The sequence below is a fragment of the Calypte anna genome, chromosome 1, assembly GCF_003957555.1.
Source record: "Calypte anna isolate BGI_N300 chromosome 1, bCalAnn1_v1.p, whole genome shotgun sequence".
Taxonomy (NCBI): domain Eukaryota; kingdom Metazoa; phylum Chordata; class Aves; order Apodiformes; family Trochilidae; genus Calypte; species Calypte anna.
In genome coordinates, this window is record NC_044244.1 from 142,054,407 (window position 1) to 142,075,863 (window position 21,457).

At 39.2% G+C, this 21,457-nt stretch overlaps 2 protein-coding genes across 4 annotated transcripts; one reads left to right on the forward strand and one right to left on the reverse strand.

Annotated features, from left to right (window-relative positions):
• Positions 1 to 5,774: 5,774 nt before the first annotated feature.
• On the reverse strand, positions 5,775 to 16,810 carry ABHD13 (abhydrolase domain containing 13). 3 transcript variants are annotated; one of them, XM_030456716.1, is made up of 3 exons: positions 16,633 to 16,810; positions 14,452 to 14,487; positions 5,776 to 10,974 (listed from the first exon to the last, which is right to left on the reverse strand). In XM_030456716.1, the coding sequence occupies exon 3, from the start codon at positions 10,937 to 10,939 to the stop codon at positions 9,926 to 9,928; it is 1,014 nt and encodes a 337-aa protein (XP_030312576.1). In that variant the 5' UTR covers positions 10,940 to 10,974; positions 14,452 to 14,487; positions 16,633 to 16,810; the 3' UTR covers positions 5,776 to 9,925. The 3 variants fall into 3 exon arrangements, with proteins under 3 accessions (XP_030312566.1, XP_030312576.1, XP_030312583.1); XM_030456723.1 differs by having other exon boundaries at positions 5,857 to 10,974; positions 14,452 to 14,483; positions 16,633 to 16,681; XM_030456706.1 differs by lacking the exon at positions 14,452 to 14,487 and having other exon boundaries at positions 5,775 to 10,974; positions 16,633 to 16,719.
• LIG4 (DNA ligase 4) lies at positions 16,775 to 20,819 on the forward strand. Its single transcript, XM_030456692.1, is given in 3 exon segments — positions 16,775 to 17,029; positions 17,668 to 18,740; positions 18,743 to 20,819. Coding segments are annotated over 2 exon segments (2,736 nt in total). The 5' UTR covers positions 16,775 to 17,029; positions 17,668 to 17,683; the 3' UTR covers positions 20,422 to 20,819.
• Positions 20,820 to 21,457: the final 638 nt, after the last annotated feature.

Genomic DNA, 21,457 nt, shown 5'->3' on the forward strand with positions numbered 1-21,457 from the left:
CTATATCCTCTCCTACTTCTGTGTCTTAAGACTATGAGAAAGGAAAGGTTATTATAAGCTTTACCATCTTCCATTGTGATGCCAAGTATTCTTTTCCTCACTTTTCCAACCTTAGCAACCACCCAATGACCTGGGTAGACAAGTAATCATTTTCCTAAATGCAGAGGGGAAAAAAACCCCCACATATCTTAACATACCCCCAGAGGGCATATATAAACGCTGAGAAATAATACAGAAATCAGTGTAGGGTGAAATAAGAGCAGAATATAACACTGTTCTATACCTATTTTCAAGGCTAAGTTAAGGTGTATAAAGGGCTGCATTTTAAAGGAAATTTAGATGACCTAAGGGTTTCAGGTTTTTTGGAACAGAATAAGTAATTATTAGAACTAAACAGATGTGCCTTGAAGTTATCACTAGACATCAGAACATTCCCAGCCTTGTACTGACAGTATTCCTAAAATAAGACAGTTGGAAAAGAAGCTCTATTTAAGAAAACTTAACCAAGTGAGAGAATGAAAGTTATAACTAGTGATCCAGGAATACTGAGAAACCATTGGGCAGTGAGGTCTCTGCAGTCATTAACATGCAGAAAAATGACTGACAGGTATATAATTAGCATCACTCTACTTGCTTCTAGAGAAAATAGGCTGTTCCCAGCCTCCCCACCTTCTTTAAATGGGGTCGTTATTTGGGCTGCCAAAATAATTGTGGTGAAAAAGAGGGCATCTGTAAGACACCCAGCTTTGTCTTGCTCATCATTCTGATAAATGAGAATTTCAAAGAGGAGATGAGGAAAATCAGAAGAGCCCACACTTAGGAAATGGTTAAATTCAATAGGTAATTCTAGTTAAGTATCAAAAGGTTCACTTAGCAAACTTGTGTTGTTCTATAGCTTCATAAGCAGTTAAGTGTTTTGAAAGAAAATATGATTTTAAACAACTGATGTGATGAGAAAAAACAGTGAAATGATCACTTATGATAATGAGACACCAATCATGAAAAACAACATGAATTGCCTGGAAATATACTTAGTTGAATGACACTAGAACTCTTGTTGAAACAGAAGTGTAATATATGGATATACATGCTGGAGCAAAATATCAAGCAAAAATATGCTTTGCAACCCTGCTTTCACAGCAACAAAACTGTTTCTGTATGGTTTTTACTGCCAAAACTGATGGCAAAAGGGTTCAGAACAAAAATCCAGAATGAATATTAGAGGCCTAAAGAAGTCACCAAGGAAAGAGTATTCAGTCTGTGGTTAGCATCCTGCTTCTACTGGTCAGCTTCTCTGAAAACCCTTTTGCAAAAGTTGGTACCATATTGCCACCAGGTTTTTGGTCTGAGACACACCCACTATCCTACACATGTGTGCACTAAAATCTTTGGGCAACAAGTGGCCACCTCAAGCATTTTCCCAGACCATTTCTAGAAAAGAAAATGCCGTTGCATTAAATGGTAGTCTTGGCAATATAACTCTGGAAGCAGATAGGTGTAAATCTTTGTAATAAACATTTTCTGAAAGTATGGTCCTATTTGCATGCACAGTAGTTGATCGATGATAGTGGATCCATGACCCACATCCAGTTGATCCACAGGTAGTGAATTCAACTGTTTAGTGCCTCTTTAACTCAAAGAATGAGCTATGTTGGACCCTCTGTTGGACTGACTAAGGCATTTCTTTATATTAGCCAAGGAAAACTATTAAGAAATGCTTTAGATAATCTAAGAATTTTTCTTTATCAAGTCTTCTACTTTTGGGAAAGAGAGCAAACTTTTAGGTAAAACTCTAATTAATAATTTAAAACCCTACCATATTACCACTGAAGACTCTTAATGGAGATGCTTGTTGCACTAGGAAAAATAAATTCTTGAACAAAATCAAAGCTAGGAAAACCTTCCAAGATGCTGCAGGAGACACAAACCCAGTAGTTTCTGCAAACAATTAATGTTTGTTTTCTTTTCCATTGTGTGGAGTATCAGATTAAATACACAAGATGGGCCCTGCTAACCTGCAAATTAATAAAGCATTATCAGTGCATCTGCAGAGAACCAAGCCAATCGCACAGGAAATTTGTGGTTGAACCAGAAACTGAACTCTTGATTTCCTGAAATCCAGTACTGTATTTCAACCACAAAAGCATCTTCTTTGAGGGGGAGGAAAATCCCACAATGAAGTTTAAAGTGCAAAAGAGAAGTAAAAGATATGAACAAGAGACTTTGATAAAAACCCAGTTTACTGAGGAAGTTTCAAAGTTTACTTAAAAACAAACATCGTGTTTTAAAAAGGAATCTTTTGCAGATGCTGCAGCCCAGAGATCCAGGCAAATATCCATGGCCATACTAGAAGCAAACCTCCAGTGGGAAGCAAACCTCCAACTTCACACAGTTCTGAAATAGTCTCAAAATAGAAAAGGTCCCTGAGGTTATCAAAAAAGAAAAAGGCCACAATATCTTGCCTCACTATTCAAGCAGAGACAGAAGCAAAGAATAAGAAAAGGTTCCATTTTAAACACGTCTTTTCAAGCCATTTCTGAAGATGGACGAAATGGATGGACTACTTTGGAAGAGCTCAGAATAAATCCTGTATGACAGTTTTCTTCTAGTACAGATAGCTGTATTAAGAGTATTCATAGATAAGTAAATGTTTTGCAAACATTTAAATCTTTATTTGATATATTACCTTTTTAAAAGAAAAAAAAAGAAATCCCATGAGAGTTTTCTTAAGCAACAGAGATATTTTCTCTTCACCTTCTAATTTCAAAATTTCCTAGGATAACTAAGGTGACTCTGCAAGGAGTTATTCCTTGCCTAAGACTTTATTCCTCTAGACATCTGGATAATCTGGGTCCATATCTGGCATGCATACCACACAAAGTAAATGTAGAGCTGACTTGCGGCCACCATAACTTTTTACATGGTTATTACAGTGTTTTCAAAGAGAATAGGAAATGGCACAAAAATGAAAAAAGGTTATTATAGGTAATTATTAAATTATTCAGCAGAGCAAACAAGAAATATAAAATAATTTTTAAATATACAAAAAGAAAAACAAAACAAGATTTACATGCCACAGATGTCTAATCCCAGCTGCCTCCCGTTTCCCCCCTACCCCTCATGATGTTACAGCAAATACTTCTTACTGCACAGGGAAAAAGGAGCTCTGTCATACAGCTGTAGCTCACTTCTCTTGGTATCACTGGTTTGGCTACCCAGGAATATGGAGTATTGCACTTGTCCACCTCTTCAACACCATGCAGCTTGACAGATTTTGCACAAATGGGCTAAAAATGCATTTGTATGGCAGTAAAATAAACAGGGACCCCTGAGCCTTCATGGGGGAGTGGGCACTCTTCTGCTGCTACAATCTGTGGATCTTTAATAGGACAGGGTTCCAAGTATTTTCAAATCATGGGATTATTTCTTCATAGCTGTATCTAATTGCTACACAGTCATGGAGTCCTCAAGAAGAGAAAGAGAGGGGTTCTCTGCCTGACCTTTCCCTTTGAATTTTTGTAAATAATGAGCCCACAGCAGATGTAAGTGTAATACAAACCAGCTGTAAAACTTCCTTTCTGTGTTCAAGCTGTGAAGTCAGTTCCTTAGTAGCTGATCAAAGCTACCAGCAACATCTCTCTGACCTTGGTACCTGAATACTCTCATATGTCAGCAACCTTGCAGTCTTGCATTATTCTTCTTATTGCTTAAGATGATTTTAAGATGCTTCTCCAATTGTAAAACCATGTTCTACAAGACTTTAAAACCAGGTCTGCTTTTAAGATGTACTGCTTCCCAGAGAAAGAAAAATGGCTGTTTTTTATAGGACGTAAGAGAGTAATTCTGTCCCCACCCATGTGAAAGCATAACAAATTAATCACATTAAAGTTTTCAAAACATTTCCAGAAAACATTTGGTTTATCTTCTCTATTTACAGAGACAGAACTCTGCAGAAGGTCTAAAATGAAGACCCTGAATAGGGTCAAACAAAGGATTTAAAGCTAGGGCACGTTCAGTATCTTCAGAGCAAACAATTTGTTTAGCCAAGGTTCAATATTTTCTCAAAATCTCACCTACACTTGAACTTTTTAGCAGACAAAAAGTCCCCTGCTTTTGGTTTAGGTTTCATTTCTAGCATTTTACTTTAGATGTTCACATGTTCTTATCAGTGCCTACTATGATTTAAGCAGTACTTGAAAATTCTAAGAGAAATTCAAACAGTCTTTCACCTTTGTCTAGCTCATATGAAGGCCTCTATATACAGCTATTCAGCAGTTGAATATAACATTGTAAGACATTCCAAGACAGTGCATGCTGCATTTTGGAGCCCAGCTGCTTATCAATTTTCAAACAAGACAAAGCAAATGCAAGAGGTTGTATTCTTCTGAGAACTATGCAAGCAGTTTAATGACAGTTCACATGACAGCAAGGGAGGCAGTATCCACATGAAGTACCCAGTCCTGAGTTGCTCCTTTACTTTCATTGCTTCAGGATTTAGGAATATCTTTTTTTTTTCTTTGTTCAAAAGTAATAGGTATGTCAAATAATATGTCAAAATGTAACTTCCACCCCCCTAGCCCAGTTTTCTAGGTATGAGGTTAAAATTGAACTACAAGCCTTGCAGTAATGCAGGGCAGGAAACACCTTTTGCAGCTTTAGAAAAGACAGCAATAAATCATTTTTTTCTGGATAATTCCCATCTACCATGTAGGTAGGAAGGAGAGGCAATAGAAGCCTAGTTATGGATTTTTCTGCAAGCAAGTAGAAATTCCTTCAGCTAGAGTATCCCACTGCAGTTACATGACTTCCCTTTAAACCTGCTGGTGTGGCATTGGTCTTGGTTTCAGCTGGTACAGAGCTAACTTTCTTCTTAGCTGCTAGAAGAGCTCTGTTTTGGGTTTAGTATGGGTTGTGGCATGAGAACAATGTTGATAATAGACTGATGTTTTTAGTTGTTGCTAAGAAATCAAGGACTTTTCAATTCTTTGTGTTTTGCTAGTGTGCAGGTAGAAGGGAGCAGAGCCAGAACAAGGGATCCAGATTGGCCAATGGGAAATTCCGTATCATGGAACATCATGCTCAGAACAGATGAACACGTATGTATGTATGTATGAGCATATACAGATGAGAGCTGGCTGGGAAGCAACTCACTTGCTGCTCTGGAATCACAGTTTTGGCATCGCTCTCCTCTGGGATTGCTATCCAGGGACAGACTGGGCAGAGGTGAGCAGGGGGTTAGCAGTTGCACTGAGCATCATTTGTTTGTACATCTGTTACTATTTCATTTTATTTAAATTATTAGATTGTTTTTATCTCAACCCACAAGTCTCTACCTTTGTGGAGCAAGGGAGAATGAGCAAGTAGCTGCGTGGTATTTAGCAGCCTGCTGGGTTAAGCCACAACAGCACTATAGCATACAAAATTGAATTTGAAATACTACTAGAAACAAGAGTCAAATTAGACAGAAAAACTTGAAAATCAGGGAGCCAATATTTACATAATCTCTTAGTTCCTCTGATAAAAGGGAAATATTGAAAGTGATGAGGAGCTACAGTGTATCAGTTTTACTTTTTAACACTTCCCAAGTCAGGATAAGTGACAATGCATAAAAATAGGTCCCTGCAATACAGTTTTTCCTTACTCCAATAGCCTTCCCCAAATGCCACATCTAACAATGCAGGTGTCTCCTCTGTGTGCTCAACCTGGAGGCTGATCAGTTACCATGCAAGAAAAATACCAATGTACACAGATACTGAAGACAGGCCACAAACTAGAGCAAGACATTAACAGCACTTTTATTGTATCAATTTATTGCATATGTCAGTACATAAAAATAGAAAAGTGTTTTTTGTAAAATTAGTTTTATTGTAAAAACCAACTAGAATGAGAATGTAAAAGTTTGCCACATTTAGCACATTTACAGTAACATTTATGCTTTGCCTACAAAACTTAATAATATTAAGACATTTTTCCTTTAACTATATACTAAGGAAAAAATGAAGAAAAAGCTTGCATCATATATTCAATGACTGTTTCTGAGTTCAAAACACAAGTGCTATTTAGAACTTGAATGTTATCTCTATTTACACTTCTGCAGGGTTTGACTCTTAAATTATACAAGCAGGATGGCACTGTAAGTTATTCTCAAAGGGATTTATCAGGCTGATCCCACTCCATGCAAGAGGCACTGACTTTATATTTGGCAGAAGTGCCTCTAGCAAAACCACCTGTCATTAACAAAACTAAAAATGTACTTCTCAAGAACTGAATTATGAAAGATAAATGGAGGTATGTCTGCATCTTCTTGCTAATAGAAGAGGCCATACCTTGGACTCTCACTTCAGCCTTGCAATCTTCACTAGGAACATCCAATATGATGCAAGTGATTAGCTAAGAGATGGTAATATGCATATTTTGCATAAATAGTTAACCCATCTGCCCTTCAACTGAGAGATTGTCTGCAGCCTACCAAATATATTTGTGCTCTATTTCTAATTTTACCTGAGAAATGGACATGAGGGCAGCTACACCAGTTAACATTACTTCTGATGAAAGCATAGCTTGTCTCTCTGCATTTCACAGTTCAGAAACAAATACTGGGAATGTAAACTTGGGTAAGCAGGAAGCCTCAGATATTTCCACTAATTAAAACCACACACTTGTGTGCACACAAGGTCTTATCCTAGACAGTTCCTTACAAGGACTCTACTGCTATAGCTGATTCAGTTCAACCCCTGATCCTGGCCCATTCTTTCCTTTTTTTTTTTTTTTTTTTTTAATAAACAAAACAAACTTAAAAGTTCCTCTTATAAAAGAAACAGTTCTTTTAATGACTATATTTAAACCAAGATGTTTTCTTACAAACCTGTGAAAATAACTCCCTCTTTTCAAACTAGAAATTTATATATACAGGACAAATACTTGGGAAACGTACACACAAGCCAAGAACTCTAGGGAGAACATACAACGGTAATAAATTAAATAAAAATAACAGTATCATAATAAACCTTTTGGCAATTCAGTTATTACTACGTCGCTTGCAGTTCACTGCCTGAAAACAGGTTTTAGCAGCAGGTAACCATGAGTTTCCATTACACAGACAATAAATAAAAACAAATGTTGTCAAAACAAGTTTCTTCCTCCTTTAAAGATCATAGGTACAGCAATGGAACGTTGCATTAAAAAAACTCCTTCCTCTTTTATTTTAGGGGATTGCATGGCCAATGTAGTAAAAAAATAGAAGGGCAACAGACATTCATTCTAAAGTTTCTGCACTCAGTCCATTAAGGGAGGAGTAAAAATGTGCCTAGGTAGAAGAAACCAGATGAAGTGTAAAGAATGTGTGTATATATATATATCTATATATATGTATAACAACTGTGCCTTCTCATACTTACAGAATCAGGCAGTTTCATCTTTATGTCCTGCAGACAATATGGTGAAATGATATGGCTTGATAATCCGGAGTAGTTTAGATACAGTCCACTTCAAACAACTCCTGATTGCCATAATCTAACACCACACATTCGACTTTCACTTGGTGTCTGCATGCCTAAATAGAATGCTTCATTTGTATGCAAATGCCATATAATACTGGGGATATTTTGGGTTAATGTGTGTCTGACTGGTAGGGAGTGGGTTAAGAAGTCATGTTATTTCAGAAATCAACATTTTATAGCAAATGGTATTTAATGTCCAGTTATGACACCTTCTGAAACAATTACTTCCTTTCTCTTCATTCTGTCTCAAGTAGGTCATCTACTCTTTTGGCTTTATCAACTCATTTTCTGAAAAGCAGTATTTGCCCACTTATTTTCCTCCTCTCCACCTTAATTCTGAAGAGATGTGAACTAGATGAAACAATAGATACAAACAGCTCACACTGCCTTTTTAGAACACAGGAGGGAAAGGGAACACCATGTCCATTAACTCCTTTCTGCCTTTTGAACAACACTCCCCGGACCAAACTTCACCAATACACCTATTCCACCCACCTCCCTCCAAAAAAAATACCAAGACTGGAATGCTGAGGAAATAAGTTTCAGTTTCACTCAGATTTAAAACTACGCTGTCTCCAATGACTGTAGGTCTATAAATCAGAAAATGTTTACAGCTTTTTGAATCAACTCTAGGAAAATCTTAATAATAGCATGACAAAAGATACTTACCAGAGAAAGCAGCTTCTGGTATGAACGTTTTTATTTAAATAAAGAAAATGTCATTTAAGTAAAGATCTATCACCCTGCCTATAAATCACTGAAAATATTACCATGTGCACATAAAACCTTTCAATCTATGTAATAAATTTTAGGAGGCATTACAAAAGAACTTAAGCACAGGCTTAAAATACCACTGTCCCTCACAAAAAAGGTTTTAAGCATGTGCCGAGATGTTTTCTCAATTGGAACATAGCTGAAAAGTTTATTTAAAAGTTTCTATCTGAATGCCAACTGTACAGATCATGTGGGAGATTTTCTACAGCTTATTCTATTCATTAAAAAAAAAACTGAAAAGGCAAACCATCAGCTGCAGCAAGTAAAAAATTAAATCTGTAGAAGAGATTTTAACAGCCTCACACTCCAATACAGACTAAAGCATAAAGCTTTGATATGACTACCTAGGATAAGGGCTTCTAAAAACCAAGCAAACAAAACCAACTCCAACATGCAGGCAGAATCAAACTCTCTCAATTTATATTCTGCTGGCTCTTAAGTGGTGATAGGAGCTTCAAAAATCTCTGGAGAGCTAAAGAAAAATCACTTCTGAAAATGCTTAGTCTACTTCTACATGGTCAACAGAACTGTAAGATTTTCTACAAGCAAATGGATAAAAGTGTTAAAATAATTGTCTTTTAGACTAACCTAAGGTCTTCTAAACTTAGTGCACTGTTTATTTTTATTTTCTTCACTGTAACAATGATACACATTAATCTCTAATCACATGATCGTTGGTAATTATTTGCTTGAAATTGGATTTGCTTCTTTTGGAGGTGTAAAGGGCACAGACACTTAATTACACCAGCCTAAATGTCAAACACAAATCAACTGTTTTACCTTGTATGACACTCCTTTCTCTCCCACTACCCACTCTGCCCTACCTCAAACACACAAGCATGCTAATATCAACAAATATAACAGTGCATGGCAGTGAGGAGAGCTTAGGGCAGAGAAGATCTTAGATCACACTACTCTCTTGTTGAAGAGTACTTGTATTTTCTATGAAAAAGTTGCCTGGGCAAGATCTTGAAGCCACGATGTTTAGGCACATACAACTATTTCAATACAAATGACAAAATGAAAGTGCAAGTGTTTTCTCCAGTTGCAGTTTGAAATACAGATGTATGCATAACCACAGAAAATGGTAACAACCCCGGAGAGTGTACCTGCAAGTATACTCTACCATAAATATTATTTTATATTATTTAGCACATTGAAGATTTCCCACCTTGCATAATATAAAATTTCAAGGAATAAAACACTAATCTCATGCATGGCACACCTTAAGTAAACTCAAAGAGAAACAACAAATCGTTGAGCTAACCATGACTGTCCAAAAAGCTCACACATACAGCAGTGAATACTGAAGAGCCTCCCATTGTTCTCAACTAATGCATCCTGAACTACTTTTGTAGCAAGTTCCTTTAATAGCATCCGTGGTACATATCAAACAAATGGGATATAAGGACAGAGATCCAAAAAAAAAAAAAAAAAAAGTATGAGAAAGACATAAAATGGTTCATTTACAATGCTGCAAGTGTAAAAGTTATCCGAAACATCTTCATAAAGCATCAGACCTTTCAAAGTTTAATTTTACTCTCTAGGCAAGTACAGACATGACATACATTTAAAAATGGACATTCTTTCACCACTTTTCACAAATCAAGGTACAGTGCAGATACTCCCCCCACCCCAGAGAAAAATACCAATCATATTATTGTTACATTAGATGATGTTTTTGCCATTTCTTCAGGGGAGTGGCTCTTTATTACTTCTTTGATGAACTGTTCGAGCGCAGTGAAATAACCCTGGCACTGCCAAGTGTCATTATGAGTTCCATCAGGAAATATTGCCAATCTCTTAGTCCGAGCTGGGGATAATTCATAAAGTTGCTTCATCATAACTGGTGGAATTAACTGGTCAGACAACCCAGAGATGAAAAGAGAAGGCATTCTGCACTGAGAGATCTTTCTGTAGGACAGAAATTTGTTTTTGTAGCACCATAAAGGAAGATATCTCATTGGAAAGAAGGAAAACAAAGTGCTGGCCATGTACGGGATGCTAAGAAAGGTGTTCTCCACCACGATGGCAGAAATCCTATGGGAATTTTCAGAAGCTAAGTGAATAGCTACTGCTCCCCCCAAAGAACGGCCAAAAAGAAAAATTTTTGTTTTATCAAGATCAGACCGAGTCATCACATAGTCTAAAACAGCCTCAGAATCTAAGTACAAACCTTCTTCACTTGCTTCTCCTTCACTTTTTCCATACCCTCTATAATCAACAAGAATTAAGTTTACTTTCAGGTTTACCAGCATTAACAAAGCATTTGGCAACCTGTGGCCAATGTTGCCTGCATTCCCATGGAAGTAAATGATGGTTGGAGAATATGCTGCATTGTCCCCTGTGTATCTCAGCAGAATAAGATTGAGAAGAACTCCATCTTTGGTTTTGATGAAGATATTTTCATGTGGTATACCAGTAGGCATAGGAACATAAAGGCGTGAGGAAGAGGGCTGTTCAGGAAAGTAAAGCAGCACGTCCTGGAATTTATATAATATGCCTGCTATTGATACAAATATTAATAGAAGAAGTATAATGCCTCCATACAAGTGAAAAGTTACTATCAAGGGTAAAAGACAAATACGGCAGAGACTCCAAGACCAGGAAGCCAAAGCTAGTAGCCATCTTTTAACAAAGTTCCAAAGCATCCATGACTTTTCCATTGTAGAAGTCAGTGATCTTTTACTCCAAGTAAATCCTGTAAAAAAAACCCAAACATATATGTATAAATATAGGAGGAAAAAAAAAAGTGATTTAAGCATCTATGCCAGCAGAAAATTAACGGCAAGCCACTACATTAAAGCATAAACATCAAACTTGGAGGCAAACTCTTTTAAATGTTTGGAAACCACTCAATCCTGTAAAACAAGGAGAAAAACAATTAAAAGGAAAAGGCTTTAGAGCTCTTCAAAATCCTATTTACATTATTTCAGCAGGCAAGCTCCATCAATAGCACTACAAAAATGGTTGACTGAGACTATAAGAATGCTTTCCCTCAGTCATCCCTAATGACCATACAGTTTGGCAAAGCTACTTGAGTAATTCCTGAACCCAGAAAACTCACAAAAAATAGCCCTTATTACTCAGTTGCTACTGATTCAGGCCAAGAGGAGCTTTCTATTAGTCTGTGCACTTCACTCAGCAACCAGCAGAGGCTCACAATGCACACTGAATCTGCTATCATTTAGTAACTGTGGTGTAGAATCTTCAGGTATGATTATGGAGCAACATGAAAACTGGTCAGAGAAAAGTCTGCTACAGTAGGATGCCACGCTGTAGTTACATTTCTGACAGATGTTTTGTTATATTTGGCTTGGTTCGGATTTACTGTGACACCTTTCCACTATCAGATCAGTAATCCATCTTTGACTGAAGGGAAGATATCATCATCATCACCATCATCATATGAGGACACTTAAAACCATCAGCTAATTACGCTATTGTCTGATCAATGAAAAGCATGACTGTTGAAATTCCAAATACACTGTGTGGAAGTGACACAAAAGCTCACTTGTTTAAGAATACTCTCAACTTACACAGTAGATAATAACTACAGTTTAGACATGCTTAAAGTTAAAACCTCCTAAAATGATGCAGTGCAGTAAGAAGCTGAATTAAATCCAAAGAAGTCTGACATGCAATATCCACCTTGGTAGAATCAAGTGACAAAAAGTGATCTCTGCAGCCATAACCTTTTCGTTCCACAAATATGACAAGCACAAAATATAACCAAGAAAAACCTGCCACATAGTGTGTATCTACTCCAAATATGCAGAACTGGAGTCTAAAGAGCAATTACCCAACTTTGGTTTTTTACATTTGAGCTCATGTTTGCTATCCATATACATGTACACATAAGTAATAGCTACATGAAAATTTAATTCCTGTGATCCATTTCCCTAGTAAAGAAGTTACAGTAATTAGGAGCAAGTACTTTGTAAGAGAACTTCCTAATGAAGTGAACAAACATTTCCTGCACTTCATTTTATGACTACATGAACACAGTAAAAACAGTCTAATCCATACAAAATTCTGAACAGACTTCCTTACAGAACAAAAGAGAATCCAAAAGTGTTTTAGCAGCAAGACTTTCACAAAAGAGAGCCACTGTTAAAAATGAAGTATTAAAAACCAAAGTAATAAAAATAACTTACTTAAGGTGACTCAGTTTTGCTGCTGGCTATCCCATATACATGAAGGATTACTATTTGAACTGATACTGGTGACATTATAAGTCATGTTAGTTTCATTTGTGCACTATTTTCATTTCAGTAAGATATTATCAAAATGTTATAGTACTGAAATACTGCTGCTGTGTGATTACTTCTGATACACCTATATAAACTTTACTACTGGAGTTGCAAAACCAATGTATCCTACCACTATAATTCAACATATGGTGGTTATCAGGAAGGGTAAACTACACAGCCATAAACATTTCCCACTCACCTACATATTTAAGTCAAGCTACTTTGCACTAGTGAACAACTACATGACTAGTTTATTTCCCAGCTGCTTGAAACTTCTGTTTATGTCTGTTTCCAGGCTTGAATCAGATCATGTCTCATACTTCATATCTTAACTACTTGATTTGTTAGCTAGAGAACCAAGATAAAGTTTGCCTTGTATTCTTCCCTGCCTCCTTCCATTATCAATTGAGAGATCACTAAAAAGGAAAATAACGGTTCCTCAAACAAGCACACAGCACTAGAAGAGACTCTAAACGAAGCCAACACAAGATTGTTCTTGATAAAACTATACACCATGCTTTCTGTGGAGTCACAAGTAGCAGGTCTTACCAGCATTATGTGGTTTGACCTGAAAAGTTGACAAGGATACAAGCAGAAACAAATTTCCATGTAAAGTACATAAATAAATAGAGTAAGTGAATTATAAGGTGAAGATGATCAGAGGGCTGGAACACCTCTCATATGAAAACAGGCTGTGAGGGTTGTTCAGCCTGGATCTGGGGAGACTGTAAAGCAGCATCCTAGTACCTGAAAGGGGCTACAGGAAAGCTGGGGAAAGGCGTGTAGTAATAGGGCAAGGGGAATTGCTTTACACTGTAAGGGGGGAGATTTAGATATTAGGAAGTTCTTCATTGTAGGGGTAGTGAGGCACTGGAACAGATTGTCCAGGGAAGTTGTGGATGCCTCATCCTTGTAAATGTCCAAGGCCAGGCTGGGGGGGGCTCTGAGCAACCAGGTCTAGTGGGAGGTGTCCCTGCCCATGCAGGGGGGTTGAAACTTGAAGATTTCTTCCAACCCAAACTGTTGATTCTAGTAGAAAATACTGCCTAATATTTAACAGAAATGGAGACCAAGCAACTCAAATTCTTTACTTTTATTTCAATGCTTATTAGCCTCCAGATATGTAACCTACCTTAATTTTCTCCATAATATGTAAATCCAGCTCCTCTGCCCTCTCCTAACAGATATGATCAGAGATCTTTCCTCTACCATCTATCTGCTTCACATTTCCTCCTTCCACAAAAAAGAGCAGCCTTTGTGAAGCCTGGTGGTTGCTACAAGTGGCTCTTTTTGAAGATGCTTGTAAAGAGACAAGTAGAAATCAACATTGAAATACAAAGTTAATTCATGGAAACCATGAACACAGAACAGCAATTCAGTCCAGTTCAAATTTGCTTTTGGGTTAAAGACAATTAAAGACCAGTTCAGTTTACACTCACAAAATGAAATCTCAGTGAAATTAGGAACTGATGAGTTTCAATTTCACTCCACAGAGACACGCACATATGTAGATGTACACAAACATCTAGGCTTCTCCACTGCTGAATCCACAGTACAGGAACTATTGCAGACCTCTCTGTCCTATCAAATGAGTTATGAATCCCATAATTAAGTAACTACTGAAAATATAAATCACCTATAAGAATTCTGAGGAAAAAAAAGAAATTCTTTTGAACAGAAATTTCAATAATATTCTACTGTGCCCTAATGCTACTCTGAAATGGTCAATATTATCAAGTGAAGATCAGAAAACCTCAAGTCTTTTCTTCAAGTAGTTTGAAAGAATTTTTCATTTGTTTTGATTTGCAACTGAAATTACTCTTGTATTCGCCACAAATTCTGTTGTATTTGTCTTGGTCTACTTTTTTTATATTAAAAAATTATTTTGCTATTTTCACAAATTAATCATATTATAAAACATTTACCTTTGGATGTGATGATATCCCAGGCTTCATCTCTGCCTGAAAGACAATTCCATTTATGAACTTTGAGTAAAATCGCTTTTGATTTACATATATAACTACTATTTGTCTTCAGTTATTTGAAAGAAAATAAAGAAGTTCTAACAGCCAGTACTCTGTAGAAGTTACACCTGCCTTACTGACAAAAGTATCAAACTTAGCTCTTGTTTGAAACATTTGATAAACTTGAAAACATCTTACAATGAACTTCAAGAATCACTGAAATGTCTTGTGTTTTATACATATAACACAGAGCATAAAACAAATATAGTGCATACTAACAAAGTTATGGCAGATTTACATTGCCTTCTTAAAGATAATTTTTAAAAGTAATATGTAGCCGGAAAGGAGTCTCTTGTCCGGAGTCGATGCATTGATACGGTGATATAGACTCGGATGTGATCTGAATCTATTGCCCACAGTGCGGAACTAGCAAAGATGTTCTGCTGCTAAGGAAGCAACCAGTCACTCTCTCAGCTAGCTCTAGAATGAGCTGCCTCAGTGGGTGTGAGCCTCACTATTTATTGGCCCCATGGTCTTGCACATGCTCCATAGGGGCCCTGCCCTGACTGGGCACAGGTGGAGTTGATAGCGGCTCACACCCACTTCCTGATGATCAGAGGCACCTGGTCGCTCTGTTCCACTACAGTAATACAAGGAGACTTTACACCAGTGCTAGGAAAAGCCTTCAGGCATTTAATAGATGCTTTCTCATTAGAAAGCATTAAATAAAGAAGTTAGAACTAACACCTATTGCAGTCTTTCAGATTTCAGTTGCAAAACTAACAATGCAAGTTATTTCTTAAGAACACAGAAAGATATCTGATTACACCTCTTTCTTTCTAGTGCACTTCCTTCATCTACACTCAATCGCCTCTAAAACAACCAATACTTACACAAGATTTATGTTTATTCATATTTATTGAGAAGACTTCTCTAAGTAGAAAAAGGAAGCTCTATAACTGTAAATACTGAGTTTCAGAGGGGGAACTAACCTGGAAGACAACCTGTTAGTTCAGTACAGACAGGGAAAATATACTTTCTTAGTACTAAAAGCTTAGAGAGACTCCCATTAATTATTATTTTTTAAAGGTAAAATAGAAATATAACCAGTCCTAGCCAAGGAAAAAGCAGAGTAAGAACTACATGCCAGCTACTTAAGGGCTCTGCCTTTAAAAGCCATCGCGTCACCTCTCCCACTTGTTTTCAAACTGCAGCAAACCTCCCCAGCTCCGCATCAAGTGGTACATTCAAAACTGAACATGTTTTCCCTTTAACTCCTAATATTATATCCCCCCTCCCGACTGCCAAACCTTCCCGAGCCTTAGAAAAACGTCTTGAATTATGCCAGTATTGTGTAAAAAAAAAAAAAAAAAACAAACAAGAAAAACCCAAACAAACAAAAAAACCCAAAAAACAAAAAAGCCCCACCAAAAACCCCAACCCAAATCCGAACAAAAACCAACCTAGAACAACAAACTGAGGATGGTTATCATACGACAGTCTTTCTAATGAGCACGGGCTCCTAAAACACATCACTTCCCAGGAATTTAAATTATTTCCGTTTTTACATAAACACCTTACTCGGCCTTCCCTGCATACTCACATGGCAACACTAAAGTTACCATCGCCATCTACCCCATCTTCCACAAGCACCCCCACCCGCAGACAGCACTCCGCACCGCACCGGGCACACACCACACGCCGTGGGGCGGGTGGGGATCTTGCTGCAAAGATCCTGCGCCGCGGGGTCCCACAGGAGAGGGGGCACCGGAGGAACCCGGACGGGCGCTGCCGACCCGGCATGTCCTCGGCAGAAACCTCCCGAGAGGCGGGCACGGCGCCTCACACCCCAGAGTGTGGCCCCGCCCGCCAGGCCCTTCCTCCTGCCCACGGAGCGTTCACTTTTAGGCATGGCGAGAATCCAAGCAACGCAAAACCCCACCGCAAAACTCACCCCCCATTCTCCACCACGCTTTCCCCCAGACCGCTTTCGCCCTCCAAACGCCGCTCGGCTCTGCCCGCCCATCCGGGCCTTGCAGCGACGGCACCGGCCACAACACCTCCCCCTAAGATTTACCGCCGCTGCCACCCCCTCCCCGCGGGACGGGATGGGGCCGGCCCGAGGAGAGAGACGAGACCCACCCGCCGCATCCTCCCGCGCAGCCGCCACCGGCGGTGCCCGAGCCCAGCGCAGACCCCGACGCGCAACTTCAACCGCAGCTCCCTCCTTCCGAGACGGGAAGTCACGATTGCCGCCGCTTCCTCTTCCGGGCCAGCGTCCCTCCGCTGTCTGTTTCCCTCCTCCTCCTCCTCTTCGCCTTCCTCCTCTCGGGGCTCAGCCAGCGCTTCCCCACCGCGGCGGTAGCTACGCAGGCGCGGCCGCTGCCGCTGCCGCGATAATCGGGGCCTCCCTGCGCCCGGGGAAGGAGCGCGGATGGCGGTGCCAACGATGCTCTCTCCTCTTCCGGGGCGGAAAGTACCTTGCGTGACCGGGGTTCCGCGTCCACCACCGGGTTCCCTCGGGATTACCGCGTTCCGCGTAAGTCTTCTCCTCTGGGGCGACCCTTCCTCTGTCTCCCCCTCGCGTATTTCCCCCGTCTTCCCGCTGTTACGCTCCGGGGCCGGTGGGGGAGCGGAAGGTGTCCTGGGGGTGGTGTCGGTTCCCGTCGCCATGGCAGCGGTCTGATGGGGCGCGTTGGGTGGTGCCTGCCCTGGTCTCTTCACCCCCCCAACCCCCCCGAGACCCCCGGGTGCGGCACCCAGCCAAGCAGGACGCTGCCCATGGCGGGCCCGGCGGATCTCTTCAGGCGCAGCGGAAGTGGGTGGCACCCGGGGGCTGTATGGGGTGTTGGGTGGAAAATGGGGCTCCCATCAGCGCGGAGGAGTGCGCGGTGCCTACTCCTCTCCTTTGTTCCTCTCATCTCGGGGTGCCGCCGGCTGTCGGAGTGCGGCAGCCCTGGCTGCTGAGTTTCGCCCGTGGCTAAGGACCGGTGTGCGAAGCTGCTGCCCTAACAGACGAGGTAACGCAGATAAGATCCTAACTAGATAAATGAGGAAACAGTAAGTCCTAATTAGAGACTTTATCTTTTGTTTGTTTGTTTTAAGACATAACAGCGTGGTAACATTTGGGGGTTTTTTGTCTACAAATAGTTTCTTTTTTTTTTTTTCCCCCCTTAGTGTAAAACAGACTCTGATGGCTTCCGAACCTGCTCTACAGCCTTCTCCCAGGAAAACGGTGGCCTCTCATGTACCTTTCGCAGATCTGTGTTCCACACTGGAGCGTATGCAGATGTGTAAATCTCGCCCGGAGAAAATCAAGTATTTCAAGGAGTTCCTGGATTCCTGGAGAAAATTCCATGATGCTCTTCATCAGAAAGAGAAAGACGTCACGGATTCTTTTTATCCAGCTATGAGGCTTATTCTTCCACAGCTGGAAAGAGAAAGGATGGCGTATGGAATTAAAGAAACTATGCTTGCGAAGCTGTATATTGAACTGCTTAATTTACCTAAAGATGGAAAAGATGCTGCAAAGCTTTTAAATTACAGAACCCCTGCTGGCTCACGTGCAGATGCTGGAGATTTTGCGATGATCGCGTACTTTGTGTTAAAACCCAGGAGCCCAAAGCAAGGCAGGCTGACAATAGAACAAGTCAACGAACACTTAGATGCAATAGCTAATAATAATGCTGCTAAAAACAAAGGTCTGCTAAAGAAAAGTCTCCTTCAGTTAATTACCCAGAGCACAGCACTGGAACAAAAATGGCTTATCCGGATGATTATAAAGGATCTGAAGCTTGGTGTTAGTCAGCAAACTATATTTTCAATTTTTCATCCTGATGCTGCTGAGTTACACAATGTCACGACTGATTTGGAAAAAGTTTGCCTACAACTGCATGATCCCTCTGTCTCACTTAGTGATGTTTCTATCACATTGTTTTCTGCCTTTAAACCCATGCTTGCTGCTATTGCTGATGTCCAGCAAATTGAGAAACAAATGAATAACCAGGTATTCTACATAGAAACCAAGCTGGATGGTGAACGTATGCAGATGCACAAAGATGGTGACGTGTATAAATATTTTTCTCGAAATGGGTTTGACTATACTCAGCAGTTTGGTGCTTCCCCCCTTGATGGTTCATTAACACCATTTATTCATAATGTATTTAAAAGTAATATACAAAATTGCATTCTTGATGGGGAAATGATGGCTTACAATCCGGGGACACAAACCTTTATGCAAAAAGGAAACAGATTGACATAAAAAGAATGATGGAGGACTCTGATCTGCAGACATGCTTCTGTGTGTTTGATGTATTGATGCTTAACAATCAGAAGTTGGGTCACGAAGTACTAAGCAAAAGATATGAAATCCTAAGTAGTGTATTTACCCCGGTAACAGGCAGGATACATGCTGTACCTAAAAAAATTGCCAGTACAAGAAAAGAAGTGATTGATGCTTTAAATGAAGCAATAGATAACAGAGAGGAAGGGATTATGGTGAAAGATCCCATGTCCACCTACAAGCCTGACAAACGTGGGGAGGGCTGGTTAAAAATCAAGCCAGAATATGTCAATGGGCTGATGGATGAACTAGACCTTTTAATTGTTGGTGGTTACTGGGGAAAGGGCTCACGTGGTGGAATGATGTCCCATTTCCTGTGTGCTGTTGCAGAGACACCCCCTCCAAATGAAAAGCCTACGGTTTTCCACTCTATTTGTCGTGTTGGCTCTGGCTATACGATGAAGGAACTGTATGATTTAGGTTTGAAGCTGGCTAAACATTGGAAGCCTTACCAAAGGAGGGACCCTCCCTGGAACATCTTGTGTGGTACTGAAAAACCTGAAATGTACATTGAACCTTGCAACTCTGTCATAGTTCAGATCAAGGCAGCTGAGATTGTTAACAGTGATATGTACAAAACTGACTGTACTTTGAGGTTCCCCCGAATTGAGAAGATAAGAGAGGACAAAGAGTGGTATGAGTGCATGACATCAGACATGTTAGAAGATCTCAGAAGCAAAGCAGAAGGGAAGCTGGCATCTAAGCACCTTTGTATAGATGAATATGATGAGCCACAGGAGAAAAAAAGGAAAACTGTATCAAAGGTGAAGAAGGTAATTGGAATAGCTGAGCAATTTAAAGCTCCTGATCTTTCCAATGTGAGCAAGGTTTCAAATATATTTGAAGATGTTGAATTCTGTGTTGTGACAGGAACACCAAAACACTCCAAGTCTGATCTGGAAAGCAGAATAGCTGAATGTGGTGGCAGCGTTGTACAGAACCCAGGGCCGGAGACTTACTGTGTCATTGTAGGAGCTGAGAATGTCAGAGTGAAAAACATCATTGCTTCCAACAAATACGACGTGGTGAGGGCAGAGTGGCTCCTTCAGTGTTTTCAGACCAAAATGCTGGTGCCTTGGCAGCCAGCCTTTATGATTCACATGTCTCCTGACACAAAAGAACATTTTGCTCGTGAGTATGATTGCTACGGAGACAGCTACACAGCAGATGCAGATGTTGCACAACTCAAGGAAGTGTTCTCAAGAATGAAAGACAAAAAGGGGTTGCCTGTGGACATGATTGCAGAGTTAGAAGAACGTTATTCATGGAACAGCTGTCAGCTCAGTATATTCAGAGGAAACACCATTTATGTGGACTGTTATGCTGTTCTTAATGACCTCAGGACCAAAATCCATGGAACAACAATATCAATTAGAGCTTTGGAGCTTCGTTTTTATGGTGCAAAAGTAGTCTCTCATCTTGAAGAGGGTATTTCCCATGTTGTTATAGGAGAAGATAAATCCCGGGTAGAAGAGGTGAAAGTACTCAGGAGAACTTTTGGGAAAAAATTTAAAATAGTTTCTGAACTGTGGGTAACAGACTCAGTAGAGGCAGGAGTCCTAAAGAATGAAAATTCATACTTACTATAATGTAGTTTGTAAGGTTGGAATGAAAGCATTGTTGGTATGACTGAACTTTTTGGATATTATGAATTTGCCTTAATATTTTATATGTGTTTTAATGTCTGTTTAAGTCTCGGTCTGACTGAAGAATGGTACTGTATTGCTGAAATTAGAGTAATGCTTTTAATTAGAGTGTTGCAGAAGCTATGTTGGAGGGGAAAAAAACCCTGACCACATGATAAATAATGCAAACCTTTTACTTCATAAACAGATCTCAAGAGAGATCTAATAGTTTACATAAGAGAACTCTATTAATAGTGCTTGTCTCTGTTATTCAAAATAGAGACAGTAATTTTCTATTTTATGAAGATTCTACTATTTAACATTATTTATCAATTTATGAATCAGTTACATTCATATAATATTATACATTATACAATAATATATATTATGAATTCATATAGAATTATTTTTTGTATGTTCCATATGCTGTGTAATTCAGTAATTTATAAACCTTATCTGTACTCTTTTAATGTTTTCACATTGTTTTTAGCAGATTCCATACAGCCACAATAACACTTTGGTTTTAGGATATTGCATAGATCTCATGTTTCTTTGTATAGATAACTGTTGTAAAATAGAATCTGAACTTCTGCCTGAGATGCTAATAAATTAATTATGACCTACATATATGTAAAATTTAGATCAATTACTTAAAAACTGTAATGACCTCATTACAGTTAAGCTGTTAAGTGTGACAGCAAGACTTTTACAATGAAGTATGTTTTATCTTTCAGAAAACTTATGTTCTATTTTTAGTAATGTAAAATTAATTTCCAAATATCCAGTTCCATTAATATATATATTTTTGTAATTACTAAATAAAATAAATGTGTAAAGCCTACCTGGTATGATTTTTTTTAGTGAGAGTAAACATGGCCCTCTAGTTTCTGATTTTACTTTTAGATAATTTATGCATTAACTTTCAGAGGAGAAAGGTTCAGCCTCAGTTCTTATGTCTATAGCAGGATCAAACATAACTGCTGAACTGGGCTGATCACAC

Bases quoted from the DNA above. Each gene is read 5' to 3' on its own strand.
- ABHD13 (XM_030456706.1), bottom strand. From the start codon at position 10,939: ATGGAAAAGTCATGGATGCTTTGGAACTTTGTTAAAAGATGGCTACTA.